The sequence below is a fragment of the Temnothorax americanus genome, unplaced genomic scaffold, assembly GCF_048541705.1.
Source record: "Temnothorax americanus isolate GAGA-0224 unplaced genomic scaffold, ASM4854170v1 Scaffold1, whole genome shotgun sequence".
Classification (NCBI taxonomy): Eukaryota; Metazoa; Arthropoda; class Insecta; order Hymenoptera; family Formicidae; genus Temnothorax; species Temnothorax americanus.
The window spans coordinates 4,366,574-4,386,868 of record NW_027509230.1 but is presented as its reverse complement, the minus strand read 5'-3'; the positions used below and the strand labels follow the sequence as shown (position 1 = coordinate 4,386,868).

The 20,295-nt window shown below is 41.2% G+C and overlaps 4 protein-coding genes across 8 annotated transcripts; 1 reads left to right on the top strand and 3 right to left on the bottom strand.

The window, feature by feature from the left end:
* Positions 1-118: 118 nt before the first annotated feature.
* LOC143895432 (glycerol-3-phosphate phosphatase-like) lies at positions 119-1,855 on the bottom strand. 2 transcript variants are annotated; one of them, XM_077402511.1, is made up of 5 exons: positions 1,694-1,855; positions 1,469-1,562; positions 1,148-1,396; positions 807-1,058; positions 119-730 (listed from the first exon to the last, which is right to left on the bottom strand). In XM_077402511.1, the coding sequence occupies exons 1-5, from the start codon at positions 1,694-1,696 to the stop codon at positions 387-389; spliced, it is 942 nt and encodes a 313-aa protein (XP_077258637.1). In that variant the 5' UTR covers positions 1,697-1,855; the 3' UTR covers positions 119-386. The 2 variants fall into 2 exon arrangements, with proteins under 2 accessions (XP_077258637.1, XP_077258646.1); XM_077402520.1 differs by having other exon boundaries at positions 1,148-1,409; positions 1,694-1,737.
* Positions 1,856-2,459: 604 nt separating this feature from the next.
* On the bottom strand, positions 2,460-4,144 carry LOC143895422 (glycerol-3-phosphate phosphatase-like). 2 transcript variants are annotated; one of them, XM_077402501.1, is made up of 5 exons: positions 3,776-4,144; positions 3,624-3,714; positions 3,304-3,552; positions 2,963-3,214; positions 2,460-2,884 (listed from the first exon to the last, which is right to left on the bottom strand). In XM_077402501.1, the coding sequence occupies exons 2-5, from the start codon at positions 3,709-3,711 to the stop codon at positions 2,526-2,528; spliced, it is 948 nt and encodes a 315-aa protein (XP_077258627.1). In that variant the 5' UTR covers positions 3,712-3,714; positions 3,776-4,144; the 3' UTR covers positions 2,460-2,525. The 2 variants fall into 2 exon arrangements, with proteins under 2 accessions (XP_077258627.1, XP_077258619.1); XM_077402493.1 differs by having other exon boundaries at positions 3,845-4,144.
* An 807-nt stretch (positions 4,145-4,951) lies between these two features.
* On the top strand, positions 4,952-11,081 carry LOC143895304 (uncharacterized). 2 transcript variants are annotated; one of them, XM_077402357.1, is made up of 11 exons: positions 4,952-5,242; positions 5,367-6,037; positions 6,119-6,231; positions 6,329-8,390; positions 8,499-8,629; positions 8,708-8,797; positions 8,882-8,992; positions 9,106-9,218; positions 9,304-9,423; positions 9,513-9,766; positions 9,851-11,081. In XM_077402357.1, exons 1-11 carry the CDS (start codon positions 5,225-5,227, stop codon positions 9,969-9,971), a joined length of 3,804 nt encoding a protein of 1,267 aa, XP_077258483.1. In that variant the 5' UTR covers positions 4,952-5,224; the 3' UTR covers positions 9,972-11,081. The 2 variants fall into 2 exon arrangements, with proteins under 2 accessions (XP_077258483.1, XP_077258475.1); XM_077402349.1 differs by having other exon boundaries at positions 9,495-9,766.
* Positions 10,364-19,731, bottom strand: LOC143895294 (transcription elongation factor SPT6). Of its 2 annotated transcripts, XM_077402334.1 has the most exons (12): positions 19,521-19,731; positions 19,309-19,390; positions 18,297-18,493; positions 18,099-18,215; positions 17,814-17,831; positions 17,577-17,740; positions 17,150-17,399; positions 13,766-16,794; positions 13,027-13,543; positions 12,680-12,920; positions 11,970-12,417; positions 10,364-11,848 (listed from the first exon to the last, which is right to left on the bottom strand). In XM_077402334.1, exons 1-12 carry the CDS (start codon positions 19,557-19,559, stop codon positions 11,641-11,643), a joined length of 5,310 nt encoding a protein of 1,769 aa, XP_077258460.1. In that variant the 5' UTR covers positions 19,560-19,731; the 3' UTR covers positions 10,364-11,640. The 2 variants fall into 2 exon arrangements, with proteins under 2 accessions (XP_077258460.1, XP_077258469.1); XM_077402343.1 differs by lacking the exon at positions 17,814-17,831 and having other exon boundaries at positions 19,521-19,730.
* Positions 19,732-20,295: the final 564 nt, after the last annotated feature.

Here is a 20,295-nt window from a genome sequence, read left to right as displayed (position 1 = left end):
TTACTTTCTCGCTTTGTACCTCCGTCTAAACTCGGAACGTCCAAGCATTTTCCCTTCATTTTTATTTCCCTCCAACAATCGCACTTTATCTCCGAGAAAAAAATAAATCAAGACGGGCTGCAAGATCTTTCGTTTAATATTTCTTAAAATTTATACACACAAGAGAGAATTCATTGGTTCACATAATTAATATAAATAGTTAAAATTTGTTGAAAAGATTCTATCTGTTAAATAATTCTATTCACACAAATATATATATGTACATGTATGTATGCATGAGATACATTCCATATATGTACGCGGATTTGTTCTAAAAAGTCGCATTATCTATATTAAAATGTTACGGCGCTCATACTTTCCTTCTTCACGGGCTAAATCTTGCGAATTTATGACATTTCAGTTTCTAGTTCTTTTAAGTACGTTAATAAATCGCCAAGCGCGTCTATGTAGTAATTCGGTACGAGATCCCGTTCTTCCTGTCGCTCGGACTGCTTCCATCTATCGACGTCCGACAAAGCGGTCACTCCCGTCAGGACTAGCAGAGTCGTAAAACCGCAGCGAGTTCCAAAAAGTATATCGGTGTTACACCGGTCTCCGATCATCAAAGTACGCTGGGGATCAACGTTAGATCGTTCCATCAACATTTTAGCCATATATTCATCCGGTTTGCCCATAATCACCGCCTTTCTCTCTGAGCAACTTTCTATACATCTAACCAGGCTTCCCGTACCTGCATCGGAAAAGTCACAGATTTTCAATTGACAGCGTGTTGTAATAGCAGTCACATAAATTATTTAAATACCTACCAGGTATCACGACATCATTTGAAACTGGAAACCTCTCGTCCGTGTTAGTCCCAATGAAATGTACATTGGCGTCATTCAGATACGTAGCCGCTTTGACCATTTTAGGATAACTGAAGTGTTCGTCGAAACCGACTATAACCGCGGCTACCTCAGGGTCCTTCTCGAAAACGGAATACGGGACATTCTGCTTAACTGGGTCCGGCCCTATTCCGCAATGCGAGATTCCAGCCTGTTCCAATTCCTTGGCGATCGCTGCAGATAAAAATTGATATCAGAACAAAGACAATTGCATAATGTATGTAGATTTCACAATCCCATTGACTCGTGGACCAGGGCTTCACCTTCGGAACCAATAACGTAGACCTTCTTGCGAAAGCCCAAGCTTTGTAGATAAGACGCTGACAGGTGAGCGGTGCACAGGATATCGTCCTTGGTCGCCTCAAACTGCAGGGCCTGGCACTTCTCCACGAGTTCATCCCGGGTCTTCGTGCTGTTGTTCGTCACGTAGAAAACTCGCTTGCCGAGCCTGCGGAACAGGTTCACGACGTCCGCCGAATGCGGCAGGGGCGTCATGTGCATCCATAGCACGCCTGAAAGAGAGACCTGAAGAATCAAACGTCGTACCGACCGCGCGCTTTAGCCCCGCAATTTCCCTCGCTCACCGTCGCAGTCCGTCAACACGGTGTCGAACGACTTCAAGAATTTCCAGACATTCTGACGTGTGAGTGCCTTCACGTTTATCGCGACCATTATCACCTACAAAAGCGACGACATGTATCAAGGGGGTCAGAACGACGGAACTGGACATATATTCGTGTTATCGCCATGCATCGGGAACCTTTGTACGTATTATCGGGTGATAACCCAGATAACCGTCCGGTAATTACCATTTACCAGTATCCGCGCGCATCAGACGCGGACTCGGCACGGATCAACTGAGACTGAGATCGCACTGTCACTAGTGTCACCGGTGTCACGCGTTGCTTCGTAAAAAAAAAAAAAACAGTCGGACCCCTGCCTGCCTACGCCATGCGATATCTCGATTTAATTAATGGGTTGTATCGCAATCCGCGATCTCGATTTAAACATGGGGTTTGAAGATTTGAAGCGGAAAATTTACTTCCTCGCTTTGTACCTCCGTCTAAACCCGGAACATCCAATAAGCATTTTCCCTTCATTTTTGTCCCAACAATCGCACTTTATCTCCGAGGCAAAAATAAATCAAGATAGGCTGCAAGATCTTTCGTTTAATATTTATTAAAATGTATACACCAAATATATATATATATATATATAAAATCCGACTGACTCATCTCAACGCCCAGTCCAAACCCCTAAACCAAGAAACATGAAATTCGAGGAGTACCTATATTCCTTTCATGAGGTAGCACTCGCTAAAAAGGGATTTTTAGAAATTTGACCCCTAAGGGGTGAAAAGGGGTAAAATGTGTTTTCACGACTTTCTCAATATCTCTTGGGCTCGATGAGATATCGACTTGGTTTTGCTTACAAAAATTACCCATACAAATGCTTAGAAACATAATTCAAGATTTTGCCCTAATCAACCCCTAAAGGAACAAATCTAAATTCGGAGATGAATTATAGATCCTTTGCAAGGGTGTATCAAGCTAGTATTCCATATATGTACGGATATTTGTTCTAAAAAGTCGCATTATCTTTATTAAAGTGTTATGGCGCTCATACTTTCCTTCTTCACGGCTAAATTTTGCGAACGTGTGACATTTCAGTTTTTAGTTTTTTTAAGTACGGTAATAAATCGCCAAGCGCGTCTATGTAGTAATTCGGTACGAATTTCCGTTCTTCCTGTCGCTCGGACTGCTTCCATCTTTCGACGTCCGACAAAGCGGTCACTCCCGTCAGGACTAGCAGAGTCGTAAAACCGCAGCGATTTCCAAAGAGCATATCGGTGTTACCCCGGTCTCCGATCATCAAAGTACGCTGGGGATCAACGTTCGATTGTTCCATCAACATTTTAGCCATATATTTATCCGGTTTGCCCACAATCATCGCCTTTCTCCCTGAGCAATTTTCTATACATTTAACCAGGCATCCCGTAGCTGCATCGGAAAAATCACAGATTTTTAATTGACAATGTGTTGTAATAGCAGTCACATAAATTATTTAAATATACCTACCAGGTATCACGACATCATTTGAAGCTGGATCCCTCTGATCCGTGTTAGTTCCAATGAAATGTACATTGGCGTCACTCAGATACGTAGCCGCCTTGACCATTTTAGGGTAATTGAAGTGTTCGTCGAAACCGATTATAACCGCGGCTACCTCGGGGTCCTTTTCGAAAACGGAATATGGGATATTCTGATTAACTGGGTCCAACCCTATTCCGCAATACGAGATACCAACCTCCTCCAATTCCTTCCCGATCGCTGCAGATAAAAATTGATATCAGTACAGAACAATTGGCATGCATAATATACATTTCATAATTCCATTGACTCGTAGACCAGGGCTTTACCTTCGGAACCAATAACGTAGACCTTCTTGCGAAAGCCTAAGCTTTGTAGATAACTCGCCGACAGGTGAGCGGTGCACAAAATATCGTCCTTGGTCGCCTCAAACTGCAGGGCCTGGAACTTCTCCACGAGGTCATCCCGGGTCTTCGTGGGGTTGTTCGTCACGTAGAAAACCCGCTTGCCGAGCCTGTGGAACAGATTCACGACGTCCGCCGAATGCGGCAGGGGCGCCTTGTTCATCCATAGCACGCCTGAAAGAGAGACCGGAAGAATCAAACGTCGTACCCCCCGACCGCGCTTCGTCCCGCGATCCCTCACTCACCGTCGCAGTCCGTCAGCACGGTGTCGAACGACTTCAAGAATTTCCAGACGTTTTGATTTGTGAGCGCCTTCACGTTTATCGCGGACATCACCTAACAAAAGCGACGACATGTATCACGGGTGCCGGAACGGCGGAGACGGATATATAAGTACCCGTGTTGTCGCTATCGGGACTTTGCACGTATTATCGGGTGATAATCCGGATAACGATCCGGTAATTACCAGTCTTCTTCTTCTTCTTCTTCTTATAATTTGGCCGTCTGAATAAGGCCGGGGTTCCACTCGTCGTAAAAGCCGCAAGCGGCGTAAATTACGAAAGTTGGAGACCTCGAAAGGCGCCGATATAAGGTATATACTGATTGTTAAACAATGCAGATGGTTATAACAGTCGCGATACTTTACAAAAAAAAAATTCTTTCGGTCAAAACACGTCTGAACACGGTCCAACTTGCCAACCGACTCCGGTAATTACCAAGGTCGGTAGACGCGGCGCGGCGTAAACACGGCACGGCGACATTATTTACCGACCTTGGTAATTATCACACCAGTATCTGCGCACATCAGACATCATCCAGACACGTGATTCGGCACGGATCCGGGAATGTCCGGGATCAGCTGAGATCGAACCACGATGGAAAGTTCCACCATGACTGACTCATGACTCATATGCACTCTCATATGCTACACGTAAACCACAGTATATGTACACCGTGACGTAACCACGTGTTAGCGAAAAAAAGATGGCGGAAACCACGTGCGGATCCCCCACCATGCCTGAGCTGCGCAGAACAGAACGAAACTTCTACTACGTTTACGCGAGCGTTACTTCTGTAGTAACTTACGATACGTCCTTCGCGTAAACGGGATTTTGTAGTAACTTACGATAATTTATTCCGCGTAAACGAGTGATATAGCGTAAGTTACTACAGAAATAACGCTCGCGTAAACGTGGTAAATGACAACCAACGTTTATGCTAGGTCTACAATGCGAGTCGCAAGAATTGACCACGCACAGTCGAATTTGAGGAGAATAATCGACTGTGAATGGTCAATTCTTGCGACTCGCATTGTAGACCCAGCATAAGGGTGCATCCCTATAGAGGAAGAAATAAGCGGAACGGAACGGAATTAAAACGGAAACACTCTGATTGGCTAATAAGCTTCGGTTTAAGCCAATGAAACTGCTACTTTTTTGTAAGAGCTGCAAGTTGATTGGCTTAAGCCCGGTTAAGAAATTGACCAATCACAATCAATTATTCTCCTCAAATTCAACTGTGATTGAACAATTGTGGACCGGGACTTACGTTTGCTATTCGTTCGGTGTTCGTTCGCTTCAGTTCGCTTGACAGGCGTGTGTGTGATGTACGTTTAAATTTGAAAACATTGGTGATATTCGTTTAATTCGTTAATTGGTGTGTGACGTCGTGAATAATTCGAAGAGGAAAGCGCAGGAACGCTTGAAACTCACGAATCGATGCTCGTGTTATTGCATTACGCCGATTGCAGCTTCTTTCCCTGCTTCTAACTTTTCAGAGTGAAATTTTTACGCGCAAATTTCTGTTGTAAACAGAGAACATAACCTCAAAGGACCAATACTTTCCGATGTCCAACCGTCATGAGGTACGTATGCATACTCACGGCGTGAAAGTTTAAAGGGACGTTTCTAATGTCAGTCTGAAGATTATCACAGTTTCTAATTGTATAACGATGAGTCTACAAATTGTGTCTTGAATTTTTGCTGTAGACCACGTTTGGGGATCTACAAGTCGATGAACGATTCAAGAAGCTGCAGCGCTCCTTGAAACTGGCTGTACTGAGACAGGAATCCAGCAGAAGCTCGCACGACGGGAAAATGTCAGCCGTGACAGCCTGGCCCAGCATCTCCAGCATTAATGTAGATACCTTGGATTCTAGCTGCGCAGTTTCGTCGCCGCAAATTTCCTTCATCAGGAGTGAGGTCTTGGCCTCCAGCAACAACCTGAGAAACATCCTGTTGAGGAAGAACACCCGTAATACCAAGCAAGAAGCAATGATTACTTCCAGCGTCAAGCAGTATCGTGTCCAGCAGGATGATCACGTTGATCGGCTTGTTATGCCACCCCCGGCGAAAAATACGATTTATCGCGCTTTTAGGGAACCATCGGGAACCAAAGTTCGTACATTGTCCAATTGCGAACAGACAGCTTCGACTTCGCTTGACAGATCCGCGCAGTCTTCCACGGCGCATACGGCTTTCTTGAAGAGTGCTCCTAGCAGGATGTTTACTAATACAAATGCTGACAAAGAATATTTGAATACTGTTGTCGCACCGGCAACTCCTACCAATTGCTTTGAGAAAGTTGACAGAGTATTTATGAAATGGAAAGTTATGTTAAATGACCAATACGAATTAATAATTAAAGGGACATTAAAATGGTGAGTGCAAAAGTACTACATTGATTGATATTCTTTTCAAGTGCTTATATTGATTATTGATTGTGATATCTTTGCAAATAGTGGAAGGATTGCACGTAGCAAATCAGTTATAAGAAGATACTCTGCGACGTGCGTCGAGTCCAAATTCAAGCACAAATATATTTTACAAGGAAATATTGTTGACGAAAGAAAAGGTAATAAAATTAATTTAATTTTATTTTATTTAATTTAAATTAATTTGTTTTGTGTGTTAAAATTACATATTAATAATTTTGTATATTTTATACAAAGGATTACCGGATTATATTCGCGGGAAATTTTATAACGGCTTTCCTGACGATTGGGAGAATGTCTATCAAATATGGAGGACGTATGTCAGCCAAGGATGTTCAGTGATGTTTCGTTGGCCTACTCCTGTTACTGACAGTGACGATGATTTAAAAAGCGAACTGACAGACTTGACTTATACATGTGCGAGAAATGACAAAGCTATTTCTGCAACAGGATCTTGTAATATAAATAAATACCCTAAGACTAAAAATCTGAATAATACACCTGAAAAGCAGGAAAATTGTCGAAATTACTCGACTCATAGTTCACGAAATCATGAGAAAAATACTTCGTTTGTAAAGCCTTTTATTTCCAACTCTGAAAAGGAGGATGTAATCCCTGTCATGCAAATAAAGAATATAAAGCCGCTATGCGATGAGGATGATAAACAAAATGTCAAAACTGATATAAATCAATCGTTCAGTTCCAGGAAGATCAAATTAAAGGACATTCTTCAGGAGGATAAATTGAACATAATTATTAACAATTTGGCAGATAGGAATTGTTCTCCAAAGTATATTGACAAGATTATTGAGATGTTTGGTTGTTTGGATTATGTAGTGTCTTACAAAATGGGATCGGAATGCAATAATGACTCACTACTCTCCGCGAGTCACGAAACATGCAACCCGAAAACGGTACAGAGTTTAGTGTACGATGACAGTCATGCGAACAGTAATAAACTTGAAAACAAACAGACAGAATTGAAAAACTGTTGGTACTCCACCGATCTGGGATACGGAAGCATAAGAAATGATTTTAATGCTGTCCAGCTATCAAACCCAGTAAACATTAAACCGAAACATGACAAGGATTCAGATAAATCAGAGAGCGAGACTTACACAGGCGTACCCAAAGTATCGATTGAACGAGTTTTAAAAGCTAGAGAATCGCCCAGAAAAATACACAAACGTAAAGTGAGAAAGAAAACGATTTATCCGGACGCTCAGAAGTATGCATCGAATCTGCCGTGCGACGTGGAAAACGTTAAGTTTGAATCTGTTCATGTGCCGAATCAATTTGCTAACACCAAGAAAAATTTACTTTTCGATGATTCTTGCTTTAGTGTCACGGAGGACGAAGTGGAAACAACGAGCGACACGAGGGAGTGTCGCAAGATAGTAAATGTTACTCAAAGACCACAAGAAATGACGTTTTCCAGTCATCGAGAGATACAAAGGAATAATTTTAATGTGTACGGAGGAGGCAAGTCTGTAACACATGTACAAAATGAACAACCGTCCGATGCTTTCGAGGCACAAAAAGTTAACTTGAATGCTTTTATAAAGGAACAGCAAATTGCTTATAGGAACGTTCAAGAGAGGACGCATTCGCATTTTGTTGCGGATGTTGACTACACCACCAATTCTTACATCGACGTTGCGACTGTAAGCATGAATGCGCGGAAGACAGGCGGAAATACGATGGCATCGCATGCTGAGATGGACCAAGATATTGCGATAATCAGCGAATCCAAAAAGCCCTGTGCCTCTCCGAAATTACATAAAGAATTTATTGAACAAACGAAAAGCGAATTTCCAAAGAAGAGATTCAAACCGACTATAATCAGTTCGATGCCGGTGAATTTGAAAATAAGTAAAGTAGACTCGAAGTCTGGACAGCATGAGTCCAAGATAATCATAAAGCATGAGGCTAAGCAAAATGCAAATATTCGGCCGTTAGAGGAAACTGACAAGACATCCATGTTAAAAACGTCGATCAATACAAAACCTGCGATTGACGTTTCCGACGTAGACTTCCTGAATAATTCTCATTCGAAGACAACAGTCGACACGGTCGACGATAAAAGAGAGATTTGTCCGATAATAAATAACAAAAATGAATTGGATAATAATATAAATCCTACTAATTCAACGACGAATCCGACAAATGAGCAACCTAAAAGCAGCAAGCTCGGAGTTGAGGAAAATCCCAAAATGCTGACCGCGTGGACGCCAAAAGTAGTGTATTACGGGAAATCGAAATCTGAACTAGGTTTAACTTTTCAAGGAAAATTACTCAAGTAAGTTTTCTTAGATAATATGGTTAATAATCAAACGATTATATATATTTATGTGATATTTTATATAATTAAAATAGACAATGTTAAATTGTTTTTTTCCTCTTATAGCGAAGCTGGCCATGTCGTGCACAGGAAGTTTACGACGGACATCGTCGCGAGGCGATTATCAGTGACGCTAATCGAAACGGTGAATCATGAATTCTATGAGCTTCTTGGGCATTTAAACGACAACAAGCACAGTACAGTATCCGAAATTCGGCATTAATTGTACGTTGATAAATATTTGTCAATTAAGAAAATATCTTTGTTATATTTAGCTATTCCCAAGGAACTTTCGAGACAATGTCGTTACGGATGTCCCGCGAAAATCGAGCAATTTTGTCTGACTTGGGAAACGTTGCAGCACAGTAAGTTTCTTAAAATATATATTACTTTTAATAAATATATTAATATTACGTGTTCTATGTGTTACGATCATTTCCGTTTCTTAGATAATGTTCAAAAAGTCGAGAAGAAACTTCATGATACAACGATGGACTGTCTGAATGCACCTATTAGTTCGAGGGGCCGTCGTATCCTACCTCCGTTATGTTACTGGATAGGTGAATAAACAGATTAATAATATAAAAATGTGAAAAAATACACATAGATAGAATTCATTTTTTGGGAGAGTAGATGAATAATAGCTCAAGGCTATCTTTTTACTGTTATATAGGTGAACGTGTAACTTTGAAAGATAACAATCCAATATATAGTCCGGGCAATTCACAGGAATCATCGTTACTTTCGCTGACTGACAACTCAAAAGAAATTCAAAAAAATACTACGGTAAAAATTATTGTGATTACGGAAGTATTTGTCTCTATAATTGTATTCACGATAATTGTACATATTTTTTCTTTGTAAAATGTAGAATACTGAAGAAAAAAAGAAGCGGAAAGTTAATTCTAAGAATACATCAAAAGAGCAAGATGTAAATAAGCAAACATCATTGCCCGAATCAAATAAGACTTCTGGTACAAATAAAAATCAAGTAAGCTCGTACAATTATATTTCCGCAAAACATAAATGTATATGAATTTTGTAAACATTTTTTTAATTTAGACGATTGTTGTTGAAAAGGCTGGAGCTTCCAAAAAATCACCTAAAATCAAAACTGCAAACGACGTAAGGAAATCCGATAACTCGAAGAAATCTCGGAAATCCGTCAATAGCAAACGACGACGACGACTGGCACAAAAGTTGATGTTTTCGTCCAGCGATTCCAGCGATTCGAGCGAGGAGGAGCGAAAAGTATCCCCTATGACATTAAGAAAACGGCCAAAGATAGAAGCATCCTCGAATAGAATTTTATGCAGGGACACAACCAAATCCAAGTAATTTTTATATCTTTATTTAATGTAGTTTTTTTTTATTTGAACAATGCGTAATTTGTATTGTGATCTACGTTATTTGTTCAGGCATTACACAGCCTACTATTCACCAACAAAAAGACACGAAAACCGAGAAATGACGTGTACTTATCATCAAAATGTTCCGCAAGAGGATTTCTTATCAGAGGACGAAGTATCATACGTATAATCTCGAACGGTCATTTTGTATAAACGTTATTCTGTATATTTATGTCGATAACAAGCACGCGAAAGTTTAATTTAAAAAAGTAGTTTTCTATATATTTGTCATTGAACGTTATATATATAGAGGTCTCTTTTCGTGAATATTAAATGTATTATGTTTTGGTAAATTATTCTGTCGTGGAAAAAAACTATAATAACTTTCCTCGATTATTTTTTTTTTTTTTTTTATATACTAAAATCAAAGTTTCTGTTCGTGACAGTATAATACGAAAGTGCCATTATTTTTTAAATAAAATATGAAAATTAATATTGAAAACATTTTTTGGCTGCCACAAGTATTTTTAGAAAGTGAGAGAAATAAAAAGCCAAGGGATTATAGAAATACAACGCTTCAAATATATTGCTTTCATGTTTAATGTTATCATTTAACAATTGTATAAATTGTATGTATGAGAAATACCATCTGTTCTAAGTCAAGTCATACAAGAAACATACATAATTCATTGGTACATACTTAAATGAAAATCGTAGTCGATGAAAATACAAAAGATAATTGTTTTCGTTTCTGTTTTCATACAAGAAAATTTACTCGTAAATAAGACATTAATAGGATGCAAGCTATTTAGCGATTTCAAGTGAAGTATTTTAGCGACAGTATTTTGAACGATTTAAATATTTTGCAGCTATTTTTTATATAAAGACTATTTGAGTATATAACGTATAACAGATTTCTATAAAATACCTAGATCGCTGACGTGTTACAGTTATGAATCAGTCCGAGGCAAGTTTTTCAGTCATTTCATGAATCTGTACATATGTATAATAAAGTAATGCTGGTGTAAGCCATTAAAACAACCATTTCTCTCCTGAAATCATCTGACTTACTTCGCTTACTTCCATTTTCCAAAGATAACAGTCCAGGTATTTATGTATAGAAATCTGTAAACAATGTAGCGTTCATATTCAAGAGAGGTTGTACCGCTGCTGATACAATAATTAGATGAATCAATTCTCTATATTAACATGCATGACGGCACCAATGAAAAATGTAAAACATATTTACATATATTTAAGCAATAATTCAGTTACAATCATTTTTTCAATATTATCCTATCGTTAACATACCCGCAAAAAAATATAACTCTAAGTTGACTCTAGTCTTGTATTTAATATCTTTCCATTGTAAACCGATAAATAAAAAGTTTTCGAAAATTATTACAATATAGTAAAAATAATTCCAATAAATTTTTAACAGTTTGATGTAAATAGTTTTTATAAATTACTTTTCATTGATGCCATCAGTATACAAGAAAATGAATCAAGACGATTGCAGAGCGTGTTCAGGCCTTCGTAAAGTTTCCGTAAATTTTATTATATACATAGAAAGAAATCGCGTAGTTAAAAAATAAATAAATTACACTACAACACCGTAGTTTACAATCGGCGATCCCTCTCTTAATCGCAAACGAAACCTCGCATGCAAAAAAGTGGAAGAATTTACTACGTGTTGCATGTCTGCAACGATTAATGATCGGTTTAATTTCACTAGCGATCGACGTCTCGGGATGAAAGCCCCGTCGTCGAGAGAGAGAGAGTACGCGCACTCCCTTATTATTCATTCATAGCGTGATATGACGTTATCTAATAAATATAATCAGCTATGCACAATCCCGTTAGCTCTCGTCGTACAGAGGAGTACCGTCTCCGCTGAGCGACATACTTCGTGGACTAGAATTCGTATGTGGGGTGCCTCGCGGAGATCTGTACGACGGAGTACGCGTAGACGAAGGTCTGCTCCTTCCGGAGGGCGTCGTTCTGCCGACCGGTTCGTCATAGTTACGCGGAGTTCTTCTAGACTCCTCGTACCTGGGCGTCGATCCGCTGAAAACACATTCAACACATTGATGATAAATCGAATGAAGAACATTAACATCTCAAATATCAATAAATTTTAATAGGAAAACGTGATCGTTATTTAATACATATTTATTATTGCACTTACGAGACTCGCGAACCGCTTTTTATACGTGCTGCCCAATCCTCGGCGGCCTTCTTCCAATCCGTCGGGTCGCCGGAAGGAGTGGACAGAGGTGGTGTAGGTCTGTGCGATTGGCCAGACCTGTGATGGCCGGGTGTCATCGAGGGCGGCGGCGGGTGCACGAAGGGCCCTTGATGATGGCTAGGGGTTTGTTGGCCGTATCTGGGAGTAGGCTGTCCATGATGCGGAGTGTGATGAGGCGTCTGGTACGGGGTCATAAACGGAGTTTGACCAGACGGCGTATACGGCGTGTTGGGATACGTGTGTACTCCGCCGTAGCCGGTAGCGCTAGCCGCTCCGGGTGTGTGTGGCGGATAATGATGCGGCGTCTGATTCGCCACTTGCGATAGCGAGTGCAACATGTGATGTGGAAGGTTCTGTGCAACTCGCTGTATTACTTCTTGATTCATTCCTGAAACAATATCGATCGAAATAATAGCAATTAATACATTTGCAGTTCTTGTGCTCATACTTGTGCGTTTTATTTCATTTTAGCGAAAAAACTTGTAGTTGTTAACACAGAACATATATATATATGTAGAATGACTTTATCTTGAAATAAAATATTTTTTCCTAGTAAAATATATTTTGACCTATACTAAGATTCCAGGAATTACTTTCATATAAAAATCATGATGACTGCCAGTTCGCGGTGATGATATAGACAGACTTACCGCTAACTGTTCCTGGCGTAGTAGTGTAAGGTGTCCTAGAAGTCATCGCGCCGCGTGGTGTACTCGGAGTGGATTGTCCAGGGACGGGATCCCTAAAGTGTTCCTTGAACCAGCGTAGTAGATCGCTCACCCTACCGAACATCTGCGCTCGAAATCTGAAGCCCTCGGATGTCACTGTAACGAACTCGTGGCGACAGCGAGTACGCGGCAGATACGAGAGTAGGAACTTTCCAGGATAGGTCTATGAGGGAAAAAAAATTAATGAAATTATTTTTAAATTAAAAATGAAGAAGATTTGCGGGAAATTGCTGGTGTTACGTGCTAAAACCAGCTACGCGTTTACTTACCTTAGCTGCCGATATGATATAGGGAATTCCACCAGGATTTTCCTTCTTCTGTTCCTTCAGTATCTCCTCTGCTTTGTCTTTGATTCCCTCCACGTTGGGCTTGTAGTATTTGAAGTCCAATAATTCGGAGGCGTAAGCGGCCATGGGATTCACATGTCGAGCGATGATCTCATCCAAATCCTCGAACTCCTCGTTGCCGATCCATAGGCTCTGCCCCAATGAGAAAGCGTTCTCCTTACCCTCCTCGCGGACGTCGATATGCTGCAGAATGTCATCGGTGACTTTCCACGTGACTGTCAAGTGGTCGGCACCCTTGCTGCTCGGTCTCACTATTGCTTCACCCTGCTTCATTGTCTGCATTAATTTTACAGTCTCGGCGAAACTGATATTGTGGAAGGACGGATGGACGATTACGCGTTTCACGTAGATTTGCCGCTGTTTTGCTTTCTTTGCGTCCTCTTCTACCTTTATGTCCTTTTGCTCGGTCTCAGTATCATAAAATGGATCGCGTGTCGGCCTACAAACACAATTAAGATTTATGACAATTCACATAATATTATATTAAGAAAAAATATTACAGTATCATTAAAAAATTATATATTTTATATCAGAAACGACGATTTTATTTTCTATTTTTGCAGACTTTGTATTTTTATTTATATAATTTTAAAGGCAATAGATTTATATAGAAGCTGCTTAACTACGTTATTTATTATGTGTATCTATGTGATTCGCTCACCTCCATTCATGATTCTTATCAGAGAGATCGCTGCTCTTACTGGTACACTCGACGCTGAATCGATCTACCTCGATTTTAATAATCCGGCAATGAATGATCTGGCCCATACCGACTCTCTCGCAGGGATTTGCGACGTGTCGGTCCGACAGATTCTTGATGTGAATATAACCAGAGATACCATTGTCCAGTCGCAATCTCACTCCGGTGGCCTTGCCTGGACAAGCGCCAGCATCAAAGTGATTCCATACCTCCGACAATTCAGGAAAATCGTTCTTCAGACAGAACGGACACTGCCACAGGCCGGTCTCTTCGTTTCGCACCGGATTCGCCTGATCAAGCTGTTCGCCCTGTGGTTTTCGATGACTGATACCGACCACGGTAGCCAGCACTAGCTTGCCGACGTAGAAGGTCTCAGGTGTCTCCTTAGTCAGAACATCGAACAGCTTCTCCGCGCTCGGCGATTGATATGGCACACGGAGATCTTTGTACCGGCTATTCAACTCTGCCCTAATATCGTAGAGAGTGACGCACTTGTTGCCGAAACCCTGCCGCTCGAGTTCCTCCGCAAAAGCGTCGAGATCCAAGTCCTTTAGGCGTTCGGGCGACTCGAGAATCTCCTCCAAAGCACCGGCAGGATTGGCGTCCTCATCGTCATACTCCAGAGCGTCGACTGCCATTTTTCTGGCCCATTCATAAGTTTCGGGATGTACGCGCGAACCGTCAAGCACCTCGACATACGCCTCGGTACTGTCGCCCAGGCTATTGGTGTCGATTTTGATGAAGCCAGCGCAATTAATGAATACCTTCGGCCCCATATGACATGCAGTAACTAACTGTGTCCTGTTCTCCAACCGCTGATTTGTCTGCTTCAACATCTTGATCAATGCCTGGCCCTTTCGCGGGCCAAGACCGCAAACAAATTGAACAAGGTTGCCGCAGTATGCCTGTTGGACCGCCTTATTGACGTCTACGCCAACCTCGTTCACGCGATTGACGAACTCCAGATACAGGTTTTCCAGCAGCTCTTCCTTGGGCAACTGGTCCTGCAAACTGTGATACTTGAGGCAGAGAATCTCCTCGTCGGCCGTGCACAATTGCGAGAACTCCACCAGCGGATCCTGCATCCTTCTCGCAAGCGAGATAGCCTGACGCAGCAGCTCCGGATAATCCCGGAACTCCGAGGTACCCTTATTACTGTTGGAATAAATCTTCGCGAGCTCGTTGTCGCATATCTCTACCTGGATACTGGGAAACTGCTCCTCCTCTGTCAGATGAGTGATGCACTCCTTAAGGTCGGCAGCGATCATCATTGCCTCCCGGGACTCGCCGGCCACCACGATCACGTGTGGCTTCTTTGTGGCTATGAAGTTTCTCAGCGCCAGTAGATCGGCCTCTTTCATCATCTTCTCGTCCTCGCGGTAACTGTTCTTGCGCTTCATTAAATGCGGCAGGCGCAGGTGATCCGTACACTCGCCGTCGGCCGCGACCAAACAGGTGAAAGCTGCCTGTGAGTAATCGGGCACATAGGCCAAGCCCATGACGCGCAGGCCTTTACTAGTGTCCCATTCCTCGTCCTCTTCCTCGGGAAATTCGCAGCTGTACGGCGCAACTTTGATCCAGTTGTACATTTTGCGGCAACACGCGCGCATCACGCACTCCTTCGCCTCGGCGATTAGATTCGTGCGTAGCTCCTTCTTCAGATGCGGTATCACCATGCGATTGAGCGCGATCTCGACGCTGCCTACGCGCAAGGCGTTCCAGTCCTGCACGAGTTTGCTGAACTCGTCTCGGCAATAAAGCTGCTTCATCTCGTCGACGTAGTTGCTGCTGGTGTTGCCCTCGATGCTGTCGCTGAGCGTAATCGTGATGAGCTTGTCCTCCTCGGCGATCATCAGATTCAAAAACTGAACGCCTACAAGATCGCGCACCGGCTTGTCCTTCAAGTATTTCATCGTGTAGATCGGATGGTTCTCGTCGATCTCTTTAATGCCCTTCTTCGTTGGCTTCACTGATATCTTAGCGCGTTCCATGTACATCTCGCGCACGCATTTGCGCACGAGTGGCTCGCGCGCCAACTGAAGCGCTACCATCAGCTGAGCAGCCTTCAGAACTTCTTCCGTGGTCGCGAATCGCGAATTGCAATAATCGATCGCGATTGTCGTCGGTTCGGTCGGTTCCTGATCCACTTCGTGACGTTGATAATTGTCACGTAGATTCTCGGCATAATGTTCGGGTGTTAAGCCAAACTTCTTCGCCAGACCGTCCAGCCCGGCCTTCCGACAGATCGAGTACGGGCCGCTTCTAACGGCTTGCTTCAGCGTATCGTCGACCTCTTCTTCCTCCAGCACCTCTTCCTCCTCCGGTGGATCCTCTCCGTTTTCTTCCGCCTCGGCAATCTGTTGTTTACGTCGCTGAATCCTCTCTTCGCGTCGTGCCTGCCTCTCCTTTCGACGCACGGCCTCCTGCATCGCCGGGATCTCGTGGCTATAATACAGCATAAAGTGATTATAGACATCGTTGAGTTCTTCACTTGTCTGCACGTTCTTCAGTCGCTCAATGTCGTCGTCTTTAATCACTCGCACGTTATCTGGCAGTGGCGCGTCTGGATTCTTCATAATTTCATCCAGTTGGTAGTTGCGCATCTTCTCAAATAGCTTGAGCAAATTCTCCTTCCGTTGGCGCAACTGGCACCATTTTGCGTCAAATCTATAAACCTTCCACAGGTCATTAATGTTCAGCTCGGGCAGCACGTACTCCTTCCTGTAGAAGGATATAAAAGGGACTTCGAAGTGTTGATTGCGCATGAAGTCCAAGGCTTTCTTGATTTTCCCGATGGTCTGTGGTCCTTTCCGTGCCCGTTCCTTAGCCTCGGCATTCAAGTGAGCATCCTGAATAGAAATTGTAGGCTTGCAAAACGCCTGCTTGTAGATCCATTCTGCTTCGAGATCCAATTCATCCGAACCTTCCGGAACTGGAGTGACCGGTACAGACCGAAGTTGCATTCTTTCTGGTATATCTGTGTTACGTACCTGCAATTTAAAGCCAAACCTTGTAAGTAATAATTTGGGAATAATGTAGTTAGCTACTAATAAATGTGATATTTGCCACATTGTAATATTTCTATGTACTCCTACACATATTTTCTCTTATGTTAAATTAAAAAAAAGTGTATGATCAAGATTTCTATATCATAATCCAAATTTAATTATTAATTTTTAGGTTACACGTCTCAATGTAAAGATATACATTTTTTTGTCATAATATCTTTTTATACTATAATGATCTAAAACTAAATGTATTCAAATTCAACATAAAAAATACCGTTACATTTAGCCAATGACAAAACAATAATTTATTGTTTAACATTATCTTATTATACAATACCTCGTTGTCCATATCAGTAAAGTGACCGCGTTTCAATTCGCTAGGCTCGTAAATCTCGAAGATACTCTTTCTCGTGGTCTTTTTCTTCAGCTGCTTTTTCGGTCGTCGCGGCCGTTCGGTATCGATGTCATCATCCAAATATTCATCTTCTTCTTCTTCCTCTTCTTCCTCATAATCTTCCTCGCCATATTTACCGAATTCATCATAATCAAAATCAACGCCGAAAATGTCCTGTGCTTCTTGCAATGCCCTAGATAAGAAAAAAACATTCCTTTTTATCTAAATTTCTGTCTTATCTAAATGACCGTAAAATCTTATGCCGATAGGCAGATATACATGTGTATGTACATATATAAATGAAAAAGAAAAAAAAAGGAAAAAAAAACATTAAGGGATATAAAAAAAATTTAAATATTTGATCACTTACGCATCAGAAAATATTGGCTTCTTCTTCTTTCTTTTCTCCGCGATAGGCCTACCATCGTCGTCAACAATAAAGTCATCCGCATCAGTGTACTCTCCTTCGTCACTGCCTTCCTCGAAGGTTTCCGCCTCTGGCCTATGACTCCGTTCACTTCGTCTTTCGTCCTCCTAAAGACAATACAAACATAAGTAAAGATACTACACTTTTGCATATCGCAGACATTATACGAGCGTTACATACCGTAATAATATCTCTTTCCTACAAGAATGCATGTGTATTGCAACAATGACAAATGCAAACATGACATATATACATGTATAAACACGCATTTGTATTTTTAAATACAAATTTATGTACATAAAATAGGAATTCAACAAAGAGCAAAATAAAATGCAGATTGCATGATCAAATATTGCAGTAAATTTTTGTTTTATGTAAATTTTATGTTTAAGTATATAAAATTTCTAAATACTTTGCTAAAATATTAACTCTGTGTTGAATCTGATATGTCCATGTGATACTTACGTCTCCGGAACCTTCAAACAATTCATTGGCAATGGCGTCCCTTTCTTCATCCGCTTCCTTTTCTTGTTCTTCCTCTGACTCCTCATCTTGGATTCTTCGAAGACGTTTGAAACGCTTCTGTAACATAAAATAAAATACTTTATATCATCTAATAAACATGTTCCTTATTAAAGGATAATCCAATAAGTAGAAACATACTCTTTCAAGCTTAACGCCTAAATTTTCTTCGATCAAATCATAATCTTCGTCTTCCAAGCGATCATCGAAATCCTCATCGTCACTCTTCTTACGCTTCTTATGATGATTAGAACCGTCACTGTCTTCACCCTCGCTTTCCTCTATAGGATTGTCGTCTATCAAATCTTTCAGTTCCTCGCGCAACTGATCATCATCATCTATGAAATATACTATGTCAATACTGCACACCATAGGTACAGATACATACATAAGTATATAAATAAATAAACGTAAAAATTAAAATAAATTAAATATAAAATATTAGTGGCAAATATATAATTAACTATACATATAAAAAGAAATATAGTCTGTGTCCATTAGTGGACGCATTAGGTACATCCAATATCATAGCTGCTCTGTGAACAACACTTGCAATTGAATGATTGGTTCTTACGTTTGGATCCGATCAATCACATGCAGTTGCCACTAACCGTTCAGTGAGTTCAGGGAGTAGATATACAAGATGCACCCATTATTGCACAAATACGACAGAAATTTGTAAGATACAAAATTATATAATTTGAAAAATTTGAAAAACTGCAAATTATCTCTTTGATTTTTCTGTCAATTTTCAAATCTTTTAGATAATTTATTTTTCAACATTAATGTAAGAAAATCTCTTTTGATTAATTTTATTATTAATAAATAATAAAAAATAATTCCAAACCAATTGTCAAGAGTTATTTTGTCAAGTTCAATGACAAGTTGAAAAGAGAAAGAAGATAATGAAGAAAAAGAAGGAAGGAGGGGAGGAAGAGCAAACCGACCATCTTGAGACCATTAGATAAAAAGATAGATAATTACTTTCACAGCGGACCAATGCGTTCTGAAAGAACGTAGCAAAGAAAACTATGTTACGAAATATTCTCCAAGCACAAACGCGATCTGCCGTCAATTGAAACGGCGGTGTCTGCCGAGTGTGTCGGCACGTGTAAAAAGCCGCGTAAAAGGCTTGCGCCATGACCTTCCTTACCTTCCTCCTCGTCGTCGCTCTCCTCCACCGCCTTCAGCTTCCGCAGCTTCTTCTTCTCATTTTGGTTCAGCTCCTCCTCACCCTGCAACAAAATCGCAAAACGCTCAGCATCGGTGCGCCGTTGCTTCGGACGACTCGTTTCATTCTTCGCGTAAAAGAATCCTCCCCCCCCCCCCCGCTGTGAGAAAACGGACGGAGGAAAAGGAACTCACCTCGCTCACGTCTGCCTCGGAGTCGAGATACTCCGCCATGTTTCAGAGTAAGGATGGCCTGATCTCACCCGCGATTTCACGTGCGTCACTTTGCCTCGGAGTCACACTTCAAAAGCTCGGCTACACGACGAGATCCTTCGACACCTATCTTGTTCCGTGTTTTTTTGTAGAATAGCGGAATGGCTGAGGCTGAGACCAGTGGGAATGGCACCCGAAAATAAAAAGGTAGAGATGGACGACTTCCTCTTCTTATTCGGTCGTCACAGGTGGCGCTGCGCGTAATATCGGGCGCGTCCGGCGCGTCGATTGGCTAGAAGACGCTGGAATTTATTTATCTGTTTATTTATGTCCATTTTTACCATGTTTCGACCGATAAATCCTCCATAACTAGAGATTTTATAATTAAGAGTCTGGCCATAAGACACGATTTTGTCCAAATTTACACATTCGGTACATTCACTAATATCTCTTTCTCTTTCTTTCTATCTTCTTTTTGTCTCTTTTCTATCTCTTTCTCTTTTTGTTTCTCTCGTTTTTGACAAAACTGGCGGAGCAATCAAAACTGGCCCATTCTTTAATTCGAAAGTCTGTATCCACAACTATATACTGAAAGGAACACTTGTAAAACGGGGTGAAAATGCGAGGTGAAAAGTGAACAAATTTATTAGATTTTGACCAATGAAATCGTAGATACTCTAGTAAATGCTTTCACTTTTTACCTCGTTTCAAGAGAGAGAGAGATAGAAATTATTATATTAGGCTCTCTGAACTGGGC